We start from the raw sequence: 26,444 nt of genomic DNA, 5'->3' as shown, positions 1-26,444 counted from the left end.
ATGCAAAAATCAATTGTAAAGTGTACATATTGTATAAATTTTGTAAAAACTGAACGTAGGTGTTGTATAGACAGTGTTTTATAATCATTTATTTACATATTGTGATATTTGTTTGTACATGGTATTAACAATTTTTTATTTACACTAATGATGTAGGGTTTGTTGCCTCGTTATAAGTTTTTCATGATATAAAAAGCGGCATGTTCATAGAATCTTGTACAATTTGACAGTATAAAATTTAGTCATTAATTTTATATACGAGTGCAAAACTTGCTTGTAAAGATCCACATTCCATATAATGTCCTCAGACTTTGAATTGTTTTGTATCGAAGATCTCCTTACGGTCAGTTTCATTATTGTTCACGATCTCATATACTAAATTGTCGTAATACATATATATCTTATAAATCTCTTAATAGATTATGGGTAAGTCGAGTACGAGAGCTTCGATGTAGCCGCCCTCTTCCACTTCCTGCTAGGTATCACCAAGAGCAGAGGATACAGCGTTAGCGTGTGTTAATGCTGTCCATAGAGGGCTATGATCCACGGATAATGGTACCACCGATTTAGATGATCGTGGAGACCTAGATAGAAAGATAAATAATTAGTTTAAATTAATATTCTTTTACAAATACGACATCTGTTATAAATACATAATAGATATTTTCGCAAAGTTGCAAGTTGCAACTCCTAATGATATATCGGTAATGCAGGAATTCTAAGTATTAAGAAAATTTTCTAGAAACAAGTCGATGGAAAAAGAAGCAATCTTTGTTGCGAATGATACATGATTCGTATGAAACCTTTTTCTCATGTTTAATTTAAGGAAATAAGAATGATACTTCAATATGTATTACACGTACAAAAAATAAGAATCTGACCTAGGCGGTACCAAAACTGGATGCTAATCTGGACTACTAAGTTCCAGTGCAGTGCTCTGTTCAGGATCAGATCGTTCTTCAACGACAGTGTCTAGTTCCAGTGATGGAAAAGCTCTAGATCCTCGATCGCTTCGTAACGATACTGTTCTCGTTGGACGATCAATTCCAGCTATCGCACAAAAATATATATGAATATGTATTAATATTTCACAATAATAAAGGTTCTTGATTATATAGAAAATCTTGTCTAACAATTCTGTAAGTGAATTTTTAAATTATCAATAATAAAGATTAATACTGTCTAAATGCATTATAATGTCAAGATTATGTGGTAAAAGTTATTAATTTGATTTGTACAGTTATTAACAAATTGTTGTATACGAAATGCGTTGAGATATACGCTGCATAGGCTTGCATAGCAAACAGTTTAAAGTCATGCGACTAGAACTATGTTAAATACATAAGAAGTAAATACATGCCTTTCGATTAAGATTAAAATGTAGCCAAGCTGCATATATTATTTGCATAAAAATGCTCAACTTTTCTTACTTTCGATTTTCATGATTGCGTTGGAAATCTTAAGCTGCTGAAGTATAATATTCTTAACAAAGTATTATTTAAATACGCTTCAATGTAGCCTGCATGATCAATCTCGCACGAATTGTTTTTATCATTTTTATTCTTGTCCACCCTTCTGGCGGAACTTCAATTAAGTTCTGTAAGTTGTCTTCTAAGTATGCAGCGGTAGTAGCGGCGGCGGCGGCGGCGGCAAATGATTATGCATTAAGTAAAAGAAACTATGGTTGTTCTGTGAAATTCTAAAATCTCTAGAGATCAAGTCAAGCAACAATCAGGTTGATAAAAAGCTTTACCTAAATCCTCTTTCGATGCTGCACTTGACGGGATAATAAAATAACAAGTATGTATTTCAGTTTGAAGATTTTTCAAATGTTTAATTTATATTAGGATGCTGCAAATTAATTTTACGATCTAGGTATACAAGAGCAAACATTATCCTTTGTACCATCGTCCGATAACTATGTATTTCCTATTTAATTAAAACCTTCATGCTTGTATAGAGTAAGTAGTAACTAAACCGCCTATTTATCACGACATTTCAGAGGCTGTAAATCAAGAGTTAGATTGCCATGACTGGTCGCGGTAGTCGTGTACCTTCAGAGTCAGCCACATATCATAGGTATCATACTGCGTCGGTGTTCGACAAACAAAATACGTATGTCGTGTTCCATGAACGTTTTACCATTGTTATGATTGTAAAGTAACATACTTAGAAAAGTTCAACGTTATACTTCCGGGTTAGAATTTAGATAGAGTAAGCAATTGGAGGCTATGAAAAATCAATAGAAACTTATAGGTTTGGTGATTTAGTTTCTCAATACTTTGTAGAAGACTAAACGTTTTTAGTCGTGTAAACACGAACACGATTAAATTCGAAATATCTAAAAATGGGAGTATGAACTCGGATATTCGGGGCAATATTCGATCTGGTTTAATGCTTCTTCCACTCTCTTTGTATACGTTGCACATCCGTGTGTATGAATGCGTGTATATATATACGCCCCATTTATAAAGGTATACGACTATACACGTCTACGTGGCTATATGTAGGAGTCTATTTGAATATACAGATACGAATAAGTATGTATTCAACGTTTCTGGGGAGAAAAGCGACCACGGAGTAGCGGTTGTTAAAGAGGTTAGGGTGCTACACAATGCGAACGTAAATGTTTTGTGACCTTAATCCATTTTCGTTATAAAATTGCTTTCAAGGATGTGTACGCTTTAATTCAAAATTTAATTGTACCAGTGGTTTTTAAAATAAGGAGAGGGCAGACTCGATTTTATCGTTGAAACTTACCTAAACGATGGACAGGACTAAAACGAACGAGACTGAGTGCTCCGTGATCTAGATCACAATTCCTTCTTCGTGCTCGCTCTCTGGCGAGCTTTGCTCTTCTTCTTAAACAACAGATGACCATTAGAGCCAACAATGGAAATCCGAGTATGCATGATACTATTGGGATGATGATACTCTCTGGAGTTACTAAAAAAAAAAGCAAAATAATTTGTAATTCAATGGTGAAGATGTATCAGGAAACTGAATATTTACGTGTAAATTCTATTGGTTTCACTACCAGTCGAGTTACTAGATCTAGCAATAAGTATTCCTAACGAAGCTTTATTATTCTCACGTTTGTTTCTTAAGTTTGTTTTTACGATTAGTATATATTAAGCGAACTAAGCAAATACAGGATGAGGAATAAAATTTATTATTTCGCAAACTCAAGAAGTTTTCGAGTTGAATAACTGTGTTAAATCTTCAAACAAATATGGAGGCAAGAATCCCACTTCTTTTGTTACCGATATAACTTTTTAATAAACATTACACTGTAATAAATACAAAGCAGAACTGACATTTATAATAAATGAATCTTTTAAGAAAGATTGGAACGAGTATTATCAATCTTCTAAACAACAGTCTAGACCCCAAGAAAAGAAAAATGTTTCATTCAACAGGATAGAATAGAAGGGATAGTATAACGGTGTGGTTGTGTAGATATACGTTGAATAATATAGCGATGTAATAAAAATATTTTTTATTATAATCAAGATTATGTTATCTCGTGTAACAATATCATTTTAAATTACAACGTCAAAATAATGCTTTAATGTCACTTTTCCAGTTATGCGTCTAGACGATTTGTAATTGCATTAACCTTTACTCTCTATTACTCTTAGACCCTTGAGATTGGGAAGCAATTACTTGCTTGGTTGCTTCCTTAAGTACGACGAAGATATTCTCTGTCACAGAAGAACTTTAACGAAATATTTTATCCTTTTCCAATTCTTTGAACTTTGCAAAGTTATTAGCTTCTGCGTCAGGAAATCTGATAATTTGAATTGTTTCCTCTTATATAGTTCATGATAATTAAATTTTCGCGTTATCAAAATATGAGTCATATTCCCATGGATTCAGTAAAATTGAATATTATTGTTCGAACGATGCTTGGAACGATTGTTACGAGTATTGCATTAGTTGAGAACGTGCATTACGTTTTATAGAAAATTTATGCAAGCGTGTTTTCACCTGTTGGATAAACTAGAATTGTTGGTCTCTTGGATTGTGGAATCGTTGGCATCGTTGGTCGACCCGCTCTCACTTCGATCGACATTTTGCTCTCGATCTGGAACAAGATTAACTCAGGGTTAATCAGGGTAATGGTACAATGAAAAAATTTATCGATAACAACGATTACATCTTTTTCGCAAAAATCGTCCATTGTTCAGGTGTTTCCGTTTGTTATGCTTTGTCTCATAGAAACGAAAAATCAAAGTAGCCTCTAGCGTTCCGAGGTCTTTTAATTCCCTCTTTGTTCTTTCTATTTTTTCCAACGAAATGTCGAGGCCGAAGGAAAGACTGCAGCAAAAAGTATCAAATTGCAGTGTTTTGCTTTGAAATTTCTTCCAATACTAATTATACCTGTACACCCTGTTCCTTTATCCATTCCACGCAACAGAAATATACATATTGTGTGCTCCTTGATTTCACTTTAAAAACATTCATCTCAATTTTACCACGCAAAGGTAACAATTATAAACATCCCGTCACGTTGATATACGAAAAATATGTTATTTTTCTAAAATAAATGTAATTTACAATTCTCAAACAAATACCGTTTCGCGACAATCTGTGATGTATATTCATTGTGAAAATATAGAAAGTAAACCATCGCTAGTTCCGTAGGATTAATTTAAACGAAGCACCAGTTTATGTGCCATCAAACATCGCGCGATATCTTTATTTACCTATTTCGTTAAAATAATGATTTTCCGCGGTCGTTTAAATTCTACGTACACGTACCAATAGTTGCAATTTCTGCCGCTACGTGACGCACACGCAGCGATTAACCAAAATGGCGAGTGTAAGCGCGGCGTGTATAAAGTAACGGACGGTAATAGGTTTATCTCGATGAGAAGTGATTCTGTCGCGGTAATTTTACGCGTTCGGGTAATATTTTCACTATGACAAATGTTTCCGATCGCGTAAGCTCGCGTGGCGATTGTTTCAGTGAAGTGATCAAACGAAAACACATCCACTCGTTCCCGCTACTTTTAGTGTTTCGAGCTTGGAGATCTAACGAAAAGCGACATATAATCGAATTTTCGAGGTAAGATATTCACTGTTACGTAAAATAAACGGGCATTTACGTAATTCCTTAAAATTGAAGATAAAACTGAAAATTGCATTCGCTAACGACATATAAAGGCGTACAAGAGTACGTAAACATTGTCTTCGTAGTAGTCGAGAGGAAAAGGCTATTTACTTCGGTTCCTTTATTTTTGTGACGTTCCTCGAGTTGTTCTTTCCTCTCTCCGTGCTCGGAAAAGCAATAACGCGAGCCGTATCGGCGTGAATATCAACATAGACAGAAAGCAAAAGCTCTGTTTTCTGCACAGACTTTTAGAATTTCTTCGTTTTTGTATTCCCTGCGGTATTGCGAATGGACTTAATTCCCATTGGCTCCGATCCACAAAGAGTATAGAGGACCACCATACTGGTCTCAGTCTTTCGACTAGGGACGCGTGAGTACTCCAAAGAAAATGAGCAAGAAATTAAGTTAGATCATTCCTTTTCTCGTATCTCGCTACTAAATTTGGAAATGTGAATTTTCTTATTTTCGATAGATGTTTTCGTTCGCTATAGAGATCGCAATAATCAAGTATAGTCGTCCTTGTGTCGCAATTTCGATTTTTTAAAGATACGTATAATACGTATTCCACGAATCTGAATTTTCTTTTATCCTATGAATTCCTCGCGCGTTTAATTAATTCGTTGCAGAGAAAATGGTACTAGACTGGTTGGAGCAAACGAACGAGCTTAATTTCTTTTCTACTGCGTTGGATGTAACTCGTTAGCTATCGAAGCAACACAGAAGAATGGCTCGTTACTTTTAAGCCGCGTCAGATATCAGGCATTTCCTTTTTGCTTTTAACCTTCGACTAGTTTTTGTCGTACTGGCATGTCGAATATTACCCCTATAAATTGCCCTACATATTCGAGTTCGATTGAAAAAGGCTGGCCGGACAGTAGCCCTTTGGAGGGTGAAACTCGATGAAAGGACTCTGTATCTCGCATCTCAAAGGGCCCGTTCCGAAATAGCAAACTATTCAAGAAGGACCACCTCTCCTTTTTTCTGCGATTACTTTATCTATCGAAGGATACCATCGTGAAAATAGCTTGACCTATTTCTTTGGCCAGTTTTTCACGTACATCTATGATTATCATCGCGTTCCTTTATCTGCGCCTGCTATATATAGATTAGGATGTTTATAAGACGCGCCCAGGAAACACCGTTTCCGGTTAAATGCTAAATCTGTTCACTCCGGAGGGTATTCGATCGAAATTTTTGGAGCGCCTCCAGAACAAAGATCACGATGTTTCTTCCAGTTCTTCGTTATCTTCCGTTGTAAGACGTTCTGCGGCATACGAAATTTATCCGATGCGGTGTGAAAATTCAAAATGGTAACCAACCGAATTCAGGATTCCGCGGTGTCCTTGCGCGAAAGTAGGTCGTTCAATTTTCAGCGAGGCGCAACTCCAGCTGACGATGTCTTTATGAAAAAAGCAGATGGAACTGTTTCGTAATCGGCAAACTATTCAACTCGATTTCGCGAGTTCTAGGAGTTTCGCAGCGGTGGGCTTAAACGTCGGAGACTCGTCGGGATACTTATCGATTTTCCTCGCCTTCTCTTCGCGGAAAACGATGTTCAAACGCGTAAAAACCGTAGCCATTATAGCCGTGAGAAGTTTCATCCGCATTATCCTCCAATTATCTCTGCCTTATCGTCGTCTTCGCAGCGTGTCGTTCCCTTTTTCGTCTATTTACCAGCCTGTCTTCTAGTACAGTTAATTTAGCAAATCTGTGGCTCACGAGGAAAGCCGGATTCGACTCGAGTCACGTTGGATCAACGTTATTTACATACGTACCTATATGCTACCGTGGTGTACATACGCCGATATACCGCGCATTATTGCCAAATTATTTGGATTTTCTCGTACACGAGCTCGTTATAAAGCGAATAGATTCGTATTAATCATAGACTGGTGAGTGGCCGCTCCAACTACGCTTCAAACTATGTTTTAATGCAGCCCGTACACCGGTGCGCAGTTATTCAGTAGTAATATGCGAACAAGCGAATTTTAGTGAATTTCAAAAGCAAACACGCGCGTGCATGCTTACAATGCAGGATTGTTTCGATTTTCTCCGGACCGTGTAACGCGGCTTGTCGAATAATTCCAAATAATTCAACCGCGATGTTAGCCAAAGGATTACACCGATTTACCGTAATTAGCGGAATGTTATGTAAAAGCTGATACTATTTCATTGATATGCTGCCGCATCGGTATTAAAAGGCGTTACAGACGCGCTAGATTTTCGCTTTATTTTCATTTCAAACGATCATTAGCGCGATTCGTGGCAGACTGGAGATCGGTACGCGGATTACGCTAATTTCTCGAGTCGTACTCAACCGTCCACATACTAACACCATTCTTGGGAAATCCGTGCGAGATCTCAGCTCGAGTATCACAGTTTTCCATTGAAGACTGTCTAAGGGGGACGGAGTGGTCAATTGCCATCACTTTTATTCTCGGAGCTTCCATTAATTAAACCTATCGCGATTACACGGTAGATAAGCTGCCTCCGCTACTTTCTCTTCTCATTCCCACAATTCGATCCCTTTCTTGTTGTTCGCGTACCTGCCTTTATGCCAGGCCAATCTTCCGTTAAATCACAGCAACGCGAAATTTCATCTTTGACCTTTTCAGAGGACTCGGAGGATGAAGTTGGAACGCGTTAGGAACGCGTAACTCGTCATTTAAAGCTTCGCGTCGCGCACCGAGCGGAAGGTCGTTTTGTTAAGCTCCGTCTTCATTGACAAGCGAAGCTTCTAATTAAACTATCGCGTAGAATTTCTACGAGATTTACGGACCACTTTGAGCACTGCAAACATAATTTTGTTTGGTTAAAATGTTATCGATAAAATGTGTCGATAAAGGCTTCGCAGTTGTTACAACAACGTATCGACTAAAATCGACTAAAGTCGCTTTTGATGAAGTTTCGTACACGATAAAGGAACAAAATGTAATTTGTCCCTTGTTCGGTTATTTTTGACAACTTTCTATATTTACGAAATAACGTTGCAAAAGGAATTTTTTAATAATTATACGATTAAAAAAAATATATTCCCCGTTATAGTATTCGGTTGTCCGAAAAGTTTTATAAGGAAATAATAGCACAATGTTTTTTGTTTTATATTAGTTTATCGAATTATGTACGAACATAATAATAGAGATATAACGAAATGTGTCATACCTAATTCGATGAAATGATATAAAACAGAAATTGTTATTCATCTATCACCTTATGAAACGAAAGAAACTTTTCGGACAACCTAATAGTTAAAATTGAGCGAATAAATTTCTCCCATAAATGTAAAGAATTTTAAAAAAAAAAAAAACAGGATGTCACTGTTTCACCAAGGCAAAAATATTAATAAGACTTAGAAATCGTTGCGGATATTACATTTCGACGTGCACAAAATATCCTTCCTTGTGTATAAATCGCGCGGAATGGTATATTACGAAAACTTGTGCCGAAAGGGTTCTAACATCTGGTATTAGTATACATTGAAATTTTGACACTAGTCAACCGTTCGGTGACATTAATGGAGCTTTAATTTCAGCGTTAGTGCTCCCTTTAACCTTTTATCGCCAGATGAAATCCTCTGGAAAGGTCAGGCACGATCAGAGACAAAATACTCTCGCAAAACTAAAAAATAGGACAACGCGATTTCGAACCACGAAGGATAGCATAACTTTTGTTGTTAGATATTTCGTTAATTATCGAATATTGAAACATAAAGCAAATATTTATTCTCCTCTTTTCTCTATATTTTTCATACGTTTGTAAAATTTGATCATTTCGTAACACCTGACAATATCCGCTTGTTAATTCCATGAAATTTAACGCCAGAAATTTTATTGATCGAGCACGCGTAAAGCACTCCAACTCTCCGAGCACGAGAAAAATTAATTAACGGCTTGAAGTATTGATTGCATAGTTATAATTGGATAAAGAATGCTGTCGGCAAATTAATCGAATTTCTTGCCCAGTCAAATTTACAGTGTAATTGAAAGATTACGTGGAACAGGCATACAATTGGGTTAAGGTATCCAGAAAATCCTGCTTTCATCAACTCCGTCTACGTAAAAACGAGAAATAAGTAAGCATTTTGACACAAGGAGAAGAAAATTCATTAGTTACGTAATTATAAAATTAATGATGTTTTCAACGCGTTAAACAGAAACTCACTAGATCATCTTTCGCGAAATTGATAACTTGCTTCGTACAACGATCTAAATAATCACGACAGTTTATGGAACGTGATGTAAAACGCGAGAGGGGATTACTTAATCCCAGCTTTTACGAACGAAGTCTAAAACCCGATCGATATTCGGTATCGTGTAGCAAATTGCGTTCTCATTGTGTCGTCGTTGATATCCTTGCGGTTATCTTGTTAATTAAGCATTTTATCAATTATAAAACCTCGCCACGCTGATCGAGTAGACGTCGGTCTTTTAGTTAACAGAAATATGCAGATGGAATTACGAAAGATACATGTGTACTCGTATATCGACGGGCTTTCGATCGATTTGAGAAGTTAGCGAGTACGTTGCAGTTAATTGTACAGATAAGTCAATCAGCCTTCGATCAGCAAAACGATTCCAATCGGAGAATTTGGATTATACTCTAACTCGTTTCTCTGGATTTCGCGTCAGTTGAAGCATCGCAACAAGATCGATCGCAGTATGTTTGCAGCGTGTGCGAAAGAACCGTGAAACGTGATACGATATATGCCAGAAGGGACTTGTCTTCGACCTATATTCTTTCTCAGCAAGAAATTTGTCCTTACATCGAGCTTTTGCATTTTCCTTTTTCTTTTTCCCGATACAGTTCAGATAAAACAGTCGCAGATAGCCGGAAAATCTGAATCGATGTATATCGAATAATCGTAGGAATTTCTCATCTACAATTTCTCCACTCGACGCGGCGTATCTTCAATCTGCTTCGATTTCTTGTAAATAAATAGAAAGTCTGGACTAACCCGCCTTTGAATTTTTATTTCGAAACATGCGTAGCGGCATATGCGTCTTAGGACGTTTCGATTCGAAGATGTCTCACGTAGTTGTTTTAACACAAACGATTGACACTGTACGACGCACATAATGTAATAAACAAACTCTGGACAAAGCAATTTCGCTGCTACGTGCAACCTACAACCGGCGACAAGTTCGAACCTTTCGATACCCCGCCTCGACCAGTCTAAATAGACGACCATGTTCTCCAGAAGTCAGTCAGTCGAGCGAATAAGTATAACAATTAGTATCAGTACCGCAGTATCGCGCAGTATCTTACAACGGATATCATTAAGCGAGCAACGCTTGCGATTAACTTTGTATTCAACATTTTAAAATATCTGTAAATGTAGTTAACGAAATCAATTGGTCTCGTTATTAATTTAACCAACAACACGTCGCACAGTCCAGCTCACATGCAATACTCTGTTCAGATCCTAGTTTCTCTGGCCTTGGCGATTATTTCCTTCTGGCAATCGAAACCAGGTGGTGCCTATACCGGTCTAGTAATGACGTTTAGTGGATTTGGTTATCGGAGGTCCTTTGTCTGCTTCTTGTCAGATGCAGATCCAACGATTGTAGTCCTGTAGCCTCGTAGCTTAGGACGACAGTAATGGCGGCGGTGGCCCGAATTTCGTTATGAATACACCTATCTAGCTATATCACTGCGATAAGGTTCTCGCTTTGGCTGCTTAATGAAGACTTTTTGCAGAGGAAATGGCACAATGCGAACGTCCTACGTGCCAACGAACGGACCTTCGAATATCTTACGAGGGCTCTTGTTACTCGTTGAAGCGCGAACGAACCGTCACACTGCTGTCTGTAATTCAACGGACCGCGTGTGCTCTGATTTCTGGTCCGCAATCGGAAATGCATGCTCCCAGGACAGCTCTTCTCTTCCGCTCGACTCACAGATTCGAACGCTTTGATCGGAAATTTACGCGTTTGATTCAATCCCATCCCATGGTCGAACCGCGGTTGCTGCGTCGAACGGATAATTTTCAAACGATTCGACGAAATATATTAGAAGCAACTCGACCGATTTAATTAAACGACGTTGGTGTTTTGATAAGAACTTACATCCCCGATGAAAAAAAATACTTGTCGTAGTTCGCTTCTTTGCACGCACCGTTAGTTTATCTCGGTTTTCCTGTCTACGGTAAAAGAAGAAAAAATATTTTTCAGTTTGCAGGACTGCGATGTCGATATTTTATGTGTCTATTTTATAGTTATATATTACTTGCCCGTGGTAATGGCATAGCTTCACAGCCTCTGGAGATTCTCGCGTTAGCCAAGGGACGACAAATTTTCAAACTCTTTGCGACTCGAGTCTCTGAAGACGAAAGATTCTGTGCTCGAATTTCTGTCGTGCGAGAAACAACAGAGAATTCCTTATATCTGACTCGCTACAGATTTTAAGCAGAAAGCCACTCTATCTTCTTGCACAGAACATTGCGTGCTCGGTATTTCGAGAACCGTACTCGACCTCTATAAAATACGGTCGACTCGATTTAAAAACATTCGCACGAGTTAGTTCCTTCCGTGCGAGATTTTCTTAATCGCGTGGTAAATGATTCGAGTTATTCGATCGTACACACTTCCATCGACCATCGCTCGAAATATCGAGGAACGGGGAAGCGTTAGGGACTGCGATGGCCTGTGATATTACGCTCGCAAATTGATCGACACGACAAGCCAGCGAACGTCAAAGAGTGCGAAACGAAGTTTTATCGACAGTCCAGTCGATATTTTAGTTTGGTATCCACGTTATGTCATGACGTCGTTCTTGAATCAACGCTTCGTGTTTTTTAACGGGTGCGCTAACATTGGCCGAGACGTTCGGTATTGGCAGAAAATCGACAAAAAAGTAATTGTTTGTATGTCTGTGCGCGCGAAGTCGAAGCATTTTCAAAGCACGCAAGAACGTAACGATTTATCATGAAAACATCATGACCATTTCTTTGTCAGCAATCTCCGTAATATGTTTGTTTAAACGTGTTTCTTCTATTTATGAAAGTTTATATTCTCCGTCGACAAAGAATAAAAGAGATCTCGAACCCGTAAATCTCGGGTGTAAGAGAAATATTTTCATCGACAAATATTTTTCTTCTCTATTGAATCGCAAAGAAATATTACTTGGAATAACGCGTCGCGTCCATTCGGAAGTAAATTACGCCGAATCGCCTCTATGCATAAATCCAGATTTCTGGTCGTAATTGGTAGGTTAGGTACGTTGCTTGAAACTCGAATTTCAGAAGTTTAGTCGGAATATAATCATAGCATGGTCCCTCGGCGTGTCCTAGCTCGTAATACCGACTCATCGCTCATTTATAATTTTAGTTTATCGCTTGAAACACAGTCGGATCTCGTTTCGCAAACTCCGAAAGCGCCAGCTAAAGTCTAAGACACGCTTCTCTTGGCGAGGTTAACGTTCAAACGATTCAGCGTTAGATCCCGTTCAGAATTGTAACGATAGGAGAAAATCTGCTCAAGACCGCTGCAGTCTCGCATTCCTTATTGAAACAAACGTTGGTATCCTAGTGGATCTTTCTTTCTTCGTTACTCTTTTTAACATGGTTTTATACCACTTTTCTCTTCTTCGTTTAAGTTATGTTTAAGTTACGTTTTCCCGAACGTGACTTTTTTCAGTTCGTTGAATCGTCTTCTTCTAATAACGAAATTACGATTTTCATGGTAAAAATGTCTCAAGACGTCGAATCGCGATCTTATAGAAAAAAAGTCTGCACCTATCGATTTTTCGACCGACTAGAAAAACCAGAGTGGCGATAACTCTTACGCGAAGCACGAGCCCAAAGCCTAGACGATATTTCGCCCGGTACATACGCCCAGCTACGAAGCACGTGTACGTACCAGGTGCTCGTATTAAATAGAGAACGAGTACAGCGTGGGCACGTATCGTTGTACGTAAGTACGCGCTATAGGTACCACGTGTGCCGTGGCGTAATTTTCGGAGATCGTCGTAAACCTTGGATCCATTAGTCGATCCCAAAACGTTTGTGTAACGTTGGAGAATTAATGGTTTTAATAGCCACTTCGCCACATCCTTCACGGTTAGTTTGCGTGAATTTTCAGTTTACACTTTCGATCAATCGTTTACCGTAATCTATTTAAGTCGATCATCCGTCTATTCTCCGACGAGTTTCATATATCTTCGTTCGTACGTTGAAAACGAAAAGTATTAGATGGAATATTAATCTCGCGTTGGCAAATAGTCGCTCGATCGCCAGATGCTATTAATTTTAAATACGAATAGCTTGCTCATCGTGGTTCCCAGCACGCTGTGCGCTCGTTCCATTAGCACTCGAATGGTTAATTCGACGAATAATCTGGCGAGTGAGCGAGTAATTATCTGCCATTAACGTCTCATTGTTCGAAGATTATACTCAATTATTTAACTTATTTACTGGCCAGTTTTCCTGTCTCTATCGCAATCGCAATATTCGTTTAGATTTTTCCGAATGACAACGTAATTCGCAGCGGATAATAGGTTATTTGATATATTACGATTCCAATCGATACTTAATCTTCGTCGTGTCAAATGAGAGAGAAATACGCGCGTCCCATTCCTCCAATATGTGTCGCGAGCGTTCTTCGCAAATTGTCCAACGAAGAATTAAACGAAGTGCATTGACGCTAATGCGTCGGTACTTTCCAGAAACCCATCTGAGTACAACGACGGTAATATTTTCCATTTGGCCGACTCGAAATAAAGTTGCGCGAGGATATATCATTAGGAAAGAATGCGCGTGCCGGAAATATTAAATTCCGACTCGTTCGAGCGAAATTAACTCTAATATCTCGGATAAGGTCTTTGCACTTTTAATTCTGTCTGTCTGTCTGACTGTCTCTCCCTCTCCCTCTCTCTCTCTCTCTCTCTCTCTCTCTCTCTCTCTCTCTCTCTCTCTCTCTCTCTCTCTCTCTCTCTCTCTCTCTCTCTCTCTCTCTCTCTCTCTCTCTCTCTCTCTCTCTCTCTCTCTCTCTCTCTCTCTCCTCTCTCTCTCCTCTCTCTCTCTCTCTCTCTCTCTCTCTCTCTCTCTGTCTCTGCATCTTTTAATCCCACCGCCTTAAAAGAGTAACCTTATCGGTATTCTTTCTTTCTCAGCACGTATTGAAACTCGTGTAAAAGTAGTAAAAGGATTTCGATATAACCGAGGGATATTGCGATAAACGATACTAGTTCTTCGATGAATTTTTGATTTTTATTCGGAGCCTGGCAAAAACGAGCGCGGTACGGAATATGAAACTTGAAATTGGACAATTGGAAAACGAGAGAGCGTTCTAGGAATAAAATATCTATCGTAGCTCGTGTTTGCAATAACTCCGATTATATAACGACTCACTGTTTCAAACGCGTTCGACTAAATGGGCTCTTGGTTCTTTCGTAAGAAAGAAGACCACACACTGGTGATCCACCTGCAAATATTTATGGCCCGCTAGTCACGCCAATGTTCCTTCGTCCGATTAATTGCGATTCATAAATTCTCAGCGAGTTTATTGGAATTTTTCACGGCGAAGATTGCGAAGGTGGAACAGATCGGTGAGAAGTATCGTCGGGACGTAAAATTGGAAATTTGTACGCGTATTCTCGTCACCTTTGCAAATCTTAGATCGAGTAGTTTCGTTCGGAGGCTCGTTAAGAGGTAGACGATTATAAAGTAATCGCGGCAACTTGTTACGGCGCACCATGAATTTCAAGCGTTCTACGGAAAGAGGGAATGGTATCGATAAAAAGGGATAGTAATAATAGGAACCGAGTAGCGGGATCAAATAAGCTTAATGGACTAGTTTTTATGTTCGTTCCAGCGATGAGCATTTGGAGGTTCACGGAAATGCCTGAAGATGTGTCAGCGAATATAAATGTGGCTTAATCGCGTCGCTTCCTTCAACGAGGAGAAGGAATAATTTTTTACGTTTCTATAAAAATGTTAAGTTTATAACGTAACCTTCTCATATATTTGTCTCTCGAGTCGCATTGTCTTTCATCTTTATCGTTACGAAGAACATCGATAAAATTTTATACGTTCATTTCTATTTTCTTCCAATTTACGAGGTTCGTTACCAATCGTATGTGACCGCGTTGTCGTTGGAAGTTATATGCAGTTCTATGGACTATCGAACTCGAACTAGCTGCAAGATTTCATTCAACGTATCCATTCGCTAAACAATAATCAGGTATGCGAATGATATTCCGACGGAGCCGAGAACAATGCTTGATCAGTTTTCGTAGCGAGTACGCACAAAGAGACAGCGTAGCTTTGTGTTTAAATTATAACGATAAATTTACCGGCAGAAATGCGAAACAGTTTGTCTCGAGAAAGTTAAAGTATGGTGGATGTACGATTCCGTGACAGGGCGTATCTCGTGAATAGAATTCGCGTGCTGTTCAAATAAATTGCTTTTGCCGTTAAACAAACATCCGTCGCATATTTTATGAACGACGTTCGAATCGTTACGAAATTTCACCGAAGGGCACTATTTTTTCTAGTACTTTTTCATTTTTCCACCGCGTTATTCTCTACACAGGATATGGTCGGCATTTCGATTAAATTTTCGTCGTTTGAAATTGTCGCTTTTTCATTTATTTATTTATGTTTTTTATCAGTTTCGAACGAGTCGTGCAGCTCTCGCGTCGACAGACAGAAAACCGTGTTCTCACCTTGTTTTCCGATTCTGGGAAACGCGCAAAAGGCGCGATAACAGAGTTTTCCGACATTCTCTTATTTCAGTGAAATCACTGAAATCGATTGTCGTACGCGTCGCTTCTATAATATATGCAAATTCCAAGTATTTTCTTTTCCCGAAGATTACTCCCGTCCTGTGATATCAACAAAGCGAGATATAGTAAAGAACGGAAGATGAAAAGTAAACAGAAAATGGGAACTAGGCTATCCGGTCGGTCGAACGAAAGAATTTGATCACGGAAAAACGAGACACGTGAAATCCTTCCGAGATAATATTTCTGAGTCTTGTAATAGCTCAGGCATTATGAGAAATGGAGGCGCGAAAGTTGAACGTTTATAAGATAAAGCAGAGATCACGGCTTGAATTCAGAAACACGTTTGACGCGTTGTGAATCACTGATGTGACTCTCCACGAATTTTCGACGAGTAATTTGCATAAAATGTTTAGGGTCATGGTCGGAATAAGAAAATACCCATTTCGGCCACTAACTTTTACAATATCACGATATTTGATTTATTCATTTCTTCTACTTCTAACTTTTTTCCATGCGAATGCTGAAATAGAATTGCCTTTTGCGAAGTGCTTATTCGCCATACAATAGCACTCGCGGTAACACAAGATAAACACGAAATAATTCCATCGAAAAAAGATAACACGTTGTCGATAGCCTCTTTTCACGAACGTATTCCAAGCTGCTCAAACTATTTCAAACACGACGCAGTTGTACAATACATATGACTAATACAGATTTTATCTGCACAGTTAAATATATAATTCGAATTTATATCTGATACATTCCCCACACGGCCGAGTTTAACTTCACATCTATTGTGCGTTGTCTGTGCGATCGATTGATTTCTTCAAATTTATTCTTTCGGTAAAAAAAAAAAAAAAAAAAAAAAATGATTTAATAAATTTCACGAAACCCTGCGTGTAATTTATTACGCTCGTAATAAACTTGCGCTTGTCGCGCAAATGCGATGTTTATACCGAAATTGGTTGATGCCGTATTTATTAAAGTTTCCAAAGAACGAACATATTACGCTGAGAAAATGAAAGATGGCGTGTACGAAGAAATTACGAGTTTACTTGCCACGTGTCAGAAAACTTCTGCTCTTGCTATATGTTCCACCATTGGCCTAGATAACTTCACTTTCGTCGCTAGGTATTCTTCCTTTATTCGTCTTTGACCTGGCGCGTAGTCGCGCCACATTTTTGGAACCGCAATTATCAGCCCGTGAGATTCCTTTATCAGCGTGTCCTTGGAAAGCTAAACCAACCATTCTTGACGCTCGCAGCTAAATTACTCGGTGAAACCAGTGGAGCGTGATTCGTCGAACGGTGTTCCGAGCGCGTGAAAAGCTCGCGTTTTAAGAATGTTTCTATATGTATAGCCAGAGGCATTTTTTACTATAGTACAGGCCTCAAAAATAATGTACCGTGTTGCCCTTGAATGAGTGGAAGAGGAAGGAAACGAATAGCTACGTACCTGTTAGGACACGTTGTATCGTCTCGTTAGCGCGATTCTGATTTACCGAACGCGGTCCGACGGTTTCGAAAACTGGGTTAACGAGATCATAATATCTGGAAAAAAGGCTCTCGATGCTCCGCCGATTAGCACATTAATAGTCATCAGCTCGGTATGTCTGATCGTACGTATGTAATCGTCTCGAAGATTAAAGCCTTCGTCGAGGCATTTTCGCGAGAAACACGACGGTCAAATCGAAGGACAAAGATCGGCAGTCAAGCCTTTATCGAATAATCCGAATATTCTGAGAGAAAAACCAAGTGATTTTTTTAGCCAAGGTTCGTTCTAGACACGGTACGAGGTTCCCAACGAGTTCCGAAGTAGATAACGTCACGGGACGGATTCTCGATCGGAGAGCTTACGGCATGAGATTTGAATAGGCGCGAAGAAATCCATCGAGCGAGGAATAAAAAGCACGTTGAATCGGAACAATGAATCGTTGATATGCGCTCGAATAAATCTATCGGGTTCTATCTTCTTTCCACTGGCGAACTTTGACCTGCAAATACAATAGATCTTGCTCTGACAAATCGAGGAAAAAAAACGAGAAAGATTCGATGCCTTCTGTATCCCAACGAAGATAATTGGCGCATAAAGACTAACCACATTGATACACTCGCCTCACCCCAGTCAACTTTAGCCGGCTGATTCGCCTTTGATAGTTCTATCTCGATAAGAGTCGGTAAAGACGCGGATCAGAAATGCGTTAATTAATCGATATCGATAGAGGTAGTAGATATGAAACCGAGGTAAATCGCTGTTCCAAGCATTCTATAAAGAAGACAGATAGTTGTCTCTCCTTGTTTTCTCCAGTTTTCCCGTTTTCTCCCGACGAGAACGCTTTTCATTCCGTCTGCAGTTGATCATACCTTTTCAGAGGCGAACCACCGTCTATTATCACTGACTGATGCGCCACGATGATTATATGAAAAGATAGGCGAACGCGATATCGTATTTTCATCGCGAATCGACCGAACGATGTGATCGATTAGTAGGACATTACCAGGCGACCAATTCATTTCCGCGTGTCCAGTCGATACGAAAAAAGGAAGGATGTCGATGGAAACGAGGAACGATACAGATGGAAAAGACAAAACAGGACGAACAGAAACAGTCGGAACGTTTAGTTTCATCTATCTCGGCGTTCCACAACGGTTCGCTTTTCAGTTGTCTCTCTTTGTCACGTGGAAAAGCCTAGCCGATTCTATTATATCGTACTCGGCCATCGGTCCACGTTGCGCTACTTCCGCTCCCTTCGTTCCCTTTTCTTCCGCTCCACCGTCTCTCTCCGCCTCTTTTTCTCTCTCCGTATCTGCTGTTTCAGTGATATCGTTTATCGGGTGCTGCAAGTGTCCGTGATTTTGATCGCGCCGGTTCTCGTGACCGATTCAGATAGTCGCTATCAGTGCAGTTCGTTTAAAGTAACTAAGAGCTTCCTTAATGGACCGTGTTAAGATTCGCGATCGATATGAACGGTGTCGCTTTACGTGTCATTAACGAGCGAACGCGCCATCTGTAACATCGCGATTTTCGCGTTATACCCAATGGATGCGCCCACGGTAGATATCATTAATTAGGTCTCTTCTCTTTGAAATACTATTTACAGATCGTCTCATTCGTGGCGATTCTCGCAGTTGTAAACGGTACTCGCGTCCAAAACCACAAAGCCAAAAAGAGGAGACAGAATCGTTGAAATAGAACACTGTTACCGTAGTCTCGTTAGTCCCTCTCACGATGCTCGAAATAGGGGTTGAAAGCGCCCTTGGGAGAGCAACTGACAGTCTTTCCATCCCCGTTGCTCTGCCTCTTCTGTTTTCTTGCTTTCACTCGAGCATTTTGTAAAGGATATTTCTACCCAGCCGGGTCGTTCTCGAATCCCATCTACGTCAAACGACATTCCGTTTCCTATTTCATGGCGTTACGGGCCAACGCTGGATTATTGCTAGAGTTTGAACGTTGAAGGTTCCAGGCTTTATTCGTTCTATCCGTTGCTTTTTCTTATTTTACGTTCCTATCCGTTGTTCGATATCAAAGGAATAGAAAATAGGGCGGCAGGAAATTTAGAAGCTGTGCGGTTCTCCTGGACTTTTCCAGCAGCTGTAATTAACTGTCTGTACATGTACATATGTATATGCACGTATGTACTGCATTCGATTGTGCGACTTGTACCGAAATGGCAACGAAACACAGGGGATCGGTTTCCGTCTCGAACGAGGAGACGACAGCTGCGTCTCTATATCGCATCGGTGGAATTAATTAAAATTTATTCGAATCGATTCCTTGGTTAGGCATATTTCTGCCGCGTCTGCGTCGAAACAGCGAATATCGAAGAATGGTTAGAGGCAAGGGAGAAAATACAATTCCCGGTTCTCGTAGTTGCCGAGGCAGTGTTCGTTCAAATTTTTAATTTAACCAGAGCAAACGTGTAGCTACTATATCGCGACGTTGTTGTATTTTTTAGCTTGTTCGGAGTGCTCGTTTCACGTACCAACTAGCTCGTATAAAGACGACCTGAAATTCTGGCACGGATGGTAATACATTCTTGTCGAAGATTTCGTCTCTACGGAAAGGCCACCGCCCTTTCATCCTGAAATATGTAAGAAAGCGTACCAATTTTCTGCTCTGGATACGCGACCGGATCTTAGCAAATGTTCTTTAGCAAAAATTCTCTTCTTTCTTCCCGCATCTTTCACCAACGTGACGCATTATGGATTATCCGTCCGCTCGCGTCGCTTCGTAAACATACATTGGCAGGCGTAATCGTTTTTCGTCAGGAACATATTTTGCGATGTGCTACGCGTGCAAAAATTTCCGAATCCCTCTCTTACTTAGGATACTTAATATTTAATGTTTAATATTTAATATTCTTTTCGCGCTCGAATCTTTGTCATTCGAGGGCTTTCAAGGATTCAATGAGAATATTCATGAACCTTCTCTGGCGCATTATTTCCTCTTAAATTCTTCAGAATCTAATTTTACTGCAGATCGAAAGACTGAACTTTCCGCTGATCTTATCATTCACGATTCCGTCGATTCAAACAGTTCGCAGAATTAGAATTTGACGTTTCTTATTTAAATCCCTCGGATTTCTTAGATCAAAGTATCGGATGTACCTTGGATTTCGATAAAATTCGTTGTTCTTTATCTTCGAAAACAGAAATCCTGTTCTCCGCATCGATTCCCTCACTTTCGCACTACGTGGTGCGTTATCCTTTTGACAATAGCACATAAATGCAACATTTATTAGCACATAAAAGCAATTTATCCCCCTTTGGAACGAAGGCGAATTTGTAATCTCAGTCGCGATGGAAACTACTCTCCTCTCTCTTTCTCTTTCTCCTACTTTCTCGTTTTTATGTAGAGCTTTATTAATAACCGCATTCAGAGAGTAAGTGCTAAAGTCTGTAATTCGTTCACGCTACGCTATTGTTCAGTTTCAATTACAAACCAGAAGAAACAGATGTCTATTTCTTCTTTTCTGCTGTTATTTCTCGAAATATGAAAGTTCGCGGGAAAGAAATGGAACAGAAAATTAATAGGAAGAGAAAACGAACGTTGCGTGTAAGATATTAGAAGGTTGATGCGCACGTGGACTTTTGAAAATTGTAAATTATGGCGCTCGGGTGACCCAGAACTAAGCAAGTTTATGCCAATTGTACGTGTTCTCGCGTTTTTCCGCTTTCTATAATTTAGTTCTATCAGCTTATTCGACGTTACAAGGATTTCCCCCGCGGAAAGTCTTTTTTTTTTTTGTTTCATCGAGCTCGATAATCGCAAGATCGTTAAAGGACTAGAGAGTTAGTTATCAAGTTAGAAGGTTTTGGATAAGAGAAATATTCGTTAGAAATTTTGATATTGGGAAAGTGTTTCGTTCGGATAATTTCTAGAATTTACGCATGATGACGAAAGTTGTCGTCTTATCTAAGCGTATTGGATATAATTTCCAAGATGGAGGAACGATTAGATGGTTGTAAAACAGTTATATCGTAATTACTTCGGACTCTTACTAGACTCTATCGGTGTTTGGTGGGTGTTATTGGCGAAAAGCGCATTGCAATTTGAACGAAAGCTTGGTCCGTTGCTGGTCTACTTGTTATCGCGGTTTATTCATTCTCACTTAGTTTGCATTTCACTCGGAACGTGAAATATTTACGTTCCGGTACACGAAAAGTTTCAAAGCGAAATCTGGATTGTAAATGGAAGAAAAATTCAACGCGAACCATTTGAAAATCACGAAAAATATCTTTGCGGGCAAATCGACGAACGGTCGAGTATATTTTCGGCAGCGGCTACGACGACACGCAATCTTTTTTTGCGTTTAGATGATCGTTTCTCTGGACGAGCGAGTAAATAGAAATAAATTACGGAGAAGGAAATGGAACAAACAGAACGATATATTTAGGGAACTGCTCGTCGGTGCGTTACTAATGTTTACGATGCTCGTGATAAATCAAGGTTGAATCAAGGTGTACGTACGTGTTCCGAGGAAATTCGATGGTGCAACGCGTATAATTTGCGGAGAAAGGGAGAATCGAAGGAACAGAAATCAATGTCCTTAGTTTCTTGTTTCGTAGAGACAAAAGCTCGACCACGATGAAACGATATAATAGCAGGGCGCCGCGTGTTTACTGTCGGAAGAAGAAAATAGAAAGGGAAAGCGGAGGAAACTCGAGGCAAACGAACGAATCCGAAATCTTTCGAAAACAAGAACGCTACTAATAAAAGTTAGCGATTTATAATCTTATTGCTACCGTCGCGAGTATAACGCTCGTTAAAGCAGGGCAATTCTTAGAGACAGAAAACACCGAGTGCGATTCCGACTAGTTGTTAGCAATCGGATTCGCCGGTCTGACGAAGTTTTAACAAAGTTTGACCTCCGACGAAACGCGGGAACAAAAACGCGAGCCAAATTAAAGCTCCGACTCGGCTTTCTCGTTTCACCCCTATTCCTACGAAATTTAATCCTACGAAATTTTCCATACGCGTATTCGGTTTAAGGCGCGGTCCGAGTTTTCGCAACTTTCTGGTCGAAATGAGCGTGACGCGATACGGCGATTTGCATAATACGAGGTGACCCTTTGAAAATTCTGCTCGCGGCGGAGCCACGTTTTTCCTTTCTTGGGCAGAAACGATGCCCAAGAGTGTACAGAATCTCTAAATTCGAGAATCGCGCACCGCCACTCGCTAACCTTGTGACCTCGTCTCGGTCAATTTTAGATGGAATTTCACTTAAGTGGAACTCGAAACTTAAAACCATTACGAGTCTCGATAGAAACAGGAAATTACTTTGTGAAACCGTAGCCTGCTTGGCAAAGAATTCTACCATCTCCATTATGGACTAGTGAACGCGGAAGCACGATGGACGTAAAATTATCGATTGACAAGCATCGGTCGGTTCGTGTTTGCCGATTCCTAAGCGATACCCGCTATTGAATCAACGCTAATGTATATCGAGATGCTGTCGGTGGTCGATTCGCGCAATAATATTCAAACGGTTCTTCTCGCTGCCTACGTATCGATTTCATTCGGCTGGAAAGAACGAGCGCGGTCGAGTTTCAGATAATTAAATCGAATGGACGATGCACGTAGACAGCGCACCGCGTCCCGATCTGTACCTGGTACTCGACCAACTCTTTCCAAGAATATCTCCGACTAGTTGCATCGACCGTTGCATTCTACGTGGTATACGCGTTTCCTTTTCACTCCGGGTCGGCTCGATCGAAGTCGCTCGTGTCCCTTTTAATTTCGAACGCAAACGAAGATAAATAATCCGAATCCTGTTTTAATAAAGCAACCTGCTCATAGTTTCCAGACCCAACGTATCAAAAAATCCGTCTGTACAGCGTTTATTTATTCAGGAGTATCGCTGGAGCGGCAGCGATCGAACAGCCGGCTGATTAACATATTCGCATAAACGGAATTCTTTAGGAAGAAAAAGAAAATATTTACGGAGTATCTTCTATCTGATTCATCTAGGGAGAATATTCGGGAATATCTGTTCGTACAAATAGAATCCTAAAATTAGTACCAGAGCGATCAACATTTCGTTATTTTTTATCTTTACGCATCGTCTAGTAGCAACTATATTTTGCAGTAACGAGAATGACAATTAATACGCAATTTTTTTTTTTTTTAGTAGATATTTTGTCCTTAGAGAGAACTCGATCGAACCAGTGGTTCCCTAACATGATACGAGTAGAATTTAATAAAGGTAGAAAGAAGGTTTCGAGCGATTCGTTGATGTAGAGGTGTGGAGGGTGTGTCGATGTAATCAGGTCGCGATGTGCCCAACCACGAGGTTCGAAAAAGGCAGACAGAGCCGTGCGTTTTAAAAAGTTGGAACACATTTGGATTATCTGGTTTATTCGCTATGAAAATTCCCCAAAATTAACGCAATATCGATCGCAGTCTCTCGTAACGTTCTCTTCCTAACGACGCCAACGAGTACACTGCAGCAAATAAAACGTCGAAATTAATGCCGTTCGAGCAATAAAAATAAAGTGTACGAAGGCTCGTCGCTAGAAATTCGTGAACGGGCAAATTTCCAGGAAACGGAATAAGTTCGATGGATGTAAAGGTGGATTATGTATATTATCGATAGATCATCGAACAACGGCGAACGGAGAACAAAGCCCGGGTCCCGTATAAAACCCCCGGTGTCGTGAATTACCAGTGAAATTGACTATCGAAAGCCGATACATCAGTATGAAATGCGGGGTCCCGAACAGTTGACGCTAAGCTGCGTCGATGAAGTGAAAAGAATATGAAACGATGGTTCCATGCATACGAACGACGCGGCACACGCTAGCTCGCGACGAGCACAATCGATTCGCTAAACTCGAATACCGTATCTTTCGAAAACGTTTGACAGCGGTCCCTCTTGTCCCTTTTTCGCGGCTATTTAACGCGTTTAAGCAATGCTCGTACCTTCGTGTTTTAGCTGGCAGACAATTTATACGGTGTAAACTGGCCGGATTGTGCACGTTTTTTCGATGCTAAATCCTTGGTTGTTCATCGTTCCAGCGATCGAGTTTGGTCCAACTTGGCCGGACTTCTGTTGGCAATGCAGAGATTCGTTCGATTCATTGACCGGTGAATATCTTGGATGAACAGTTGTTTCTCGGCTTGGATAGATCAGCGGTTAATTCGTAGATCAGGCCGAGACGAACGTCTTTAAAGTTCTATATGGGCCGAGTCGCGCGATATTTATTCGGACAGCATTGCGATCTTCGTCTATCGATAAATACGACCGCTAAATTTCTTTCGATGCGTTGCTTGTTGTATTACTGGCAGGAAACGTTTTTCGCTGGTGTTCGTATTTCAAGTTTATCCGGAACTTGGATTTTAGATTCTTCTCGATGACACGTGTTTCTATTTATTCTATTTACTTTTGAATCGATGCGACGTCGTAGGAAGATCGGAAGAGGAGTACATTGCTTGCTTGCTTGTCAACGGCACGATGTACCACGTCAGTGCGTCTGGGAAAGTTGGTCGAACCCTGGGACTTGCGCGATCTCGTTACTTCGAGTCGAGTCACGTTTCGCGTCACGTTTCGCGTCCTGTTCGAAATACTTCACCGCGACCAAATTTCACGTATCGCGCAGGCTGGTCCTATCCATGGACGATTGATCGTGGCTTCCTTCGACCTTCCAGAAAATTTGATACGTTCCGCTCACGATCGAAAACCATCGTACATCGTAGCTTACGCGAGCGGTCAAATTGTTTCCGCGAGCATTTCGACGATATTCAAATCGATAGTCGATTATTTTCGGAATATTTATCGTTAATCGGGTACAAGCGAAATAAGTTTTTGATATTTCGAAAACACTTATCTGCAAGTTGGGATAGCGACGTCACGCGAAACCTCGTGTCTTTTGACCGATACTGGGCGACTCGTGTTTCGCGTGCTCGATCTGCGACGCCTTTAGGCCAACTGCTCGTGAAAATGCGGCTCTTGCTGCGCGCCACGTTCCCCGCGCCTGCGCCACCACCAATTTCTTCGATACTCTCCTTTACGTGTTTTCGATATCGCGAGCTTCTGATTAATTCATCTTCGTTCAGGTACCTTGATCGACGACTTCCTCGGACTGCAGTTCTTTCCGTCGTTGCAGCCCCTTTCTGCCTCGTTCCACTTTTCCGATAAAGTTTTCCTTTAACTTTGGACCCGTGTAACAATGTAAATCGTCAACGACCGTGTGCTGCACGTACAATCGGCAGTAAAACATAGCAGCGAAAGCGTTAAGATCTTCCGCTTCCGTACCTCGTTAAGCAGTCCTTGCTCCAGTAACTCGTCGAAAATAGGCCTGTTCATATATCATACATAACTTTGCTCCAATTATTTCACGAGGACGGCCTGGTTTCAGCGCGAATTCGCGAAACAGACGTCGGATACAGTTCATCTTGGACGTTTCCACTTTTCAACATACGTACGAACAAACGAAATCACAGAAACTATGTAGAATTTTCTCCAACATCCTTGGTATTGGTCGGTGATGGATTCAAAACGCGAATAAGAACAAATTGGACGAAATAGGGACGGAAATGGTTGCAAGAGCATGGCATTCTTATTCGTTCTCGATACTAGCATACGTATATCTCCGGCTGTGCATATCGATACGAATATATCTCCTTTAAAACGAAATATTTTGGAATACGCGCGGCATTTCCCTGTTCTGTGCTGTCCCGGAAATATTTTTACCGAAACGAGGAAAATACAGGTGCGTTCATCTCGCTGAAACTGGATTATTACTCGCACGATCGGAAATACGTTCCGTTTCATCAACGATGAATTATTTAGACGAGACCATTAACCGGAATGCCCGTCGAAGCCTTAATTAGCTAGAGACAATAGGTGCGTGCGCATTAACCGGTTGGACGCAGAGAGGTACGCGCGATGATTAACGCACTGTATATCGATTCGGTTAACGAGGCGTCTAGCTAGTACTATTACGTTATCGTTTGTTCATCTTTCGCTTACGTCGCCAACTTAATCCGATGACGTTTGCGTGACAATACTAAAACGGGTACACCTGCAGCAAAGCACGGCCTTCTATGCATACGCGAGCGTGTACGCGAGCTGACACGTGCAACCGCGAAATCACTTGAAACGGAC

At 40.3% G+C, this 26,444-nt stretch overlaps 1 protein-coding gene across 2 annotated transcripts; it reads right to left on the bottom strand.

Annotated features, from left to right (window-relative positions):
* Nucleotides 1-62: 62 nt before the first annotated feature.
* Nucleotides 63-26,397, bottom strand: LOC126916793 (uncharacterized). Of its 2 annotated transcripts, none has more exons than XM_050722960.1 (6): nt 24,260-26,397; nt 3,991-4,087; nt 2,761-2,946; nt 1,754-1,771; nt 864-1,050; nt 63-584 (listed from the first exon to the last, which is right to left on the bottom strand). In XM_050722960.1, the coding sequence occupies exons 2-5, from the start codon at nt 4,073-4,075 to the stop codon at nt 905-907; spliced, it is 435 nt and encodes a 144-aa protein (XP_050578917.1). In that variant the 5' UTR covers nt 4,076-4,087; nt 24,260-26,397; the 3' UTR covers nt 63-584; nt 864-904. The 2 variants fall into 2 exon arrangements, with proteins under 2 accessions (XP_050578917.1, XP_050578916.1); XM_050722959.1 differs by having other exon boundaries at nt 882-1,050.
* Nucleotides 26,398-26,444: the final 47 nt, after the last annotated feature.

Source organism: Bombus affinis, chromosome 5, assembly GCF_024516045.1.
Source record: "Bombus affinis isolate iyBomAffi1 chromosome 5, iyBomAffi1.2, whole genome shotgun sequence".
NCBI classification, from domain to species: Eukaryota; Metazoa; Arthropoda; class Insecta; order Hymenoptera; family Apidae; genus Bombus; species Bombus affinis.
This window is presented reverse-complemented; position numbering and strand designations above follow the sequence as displayed.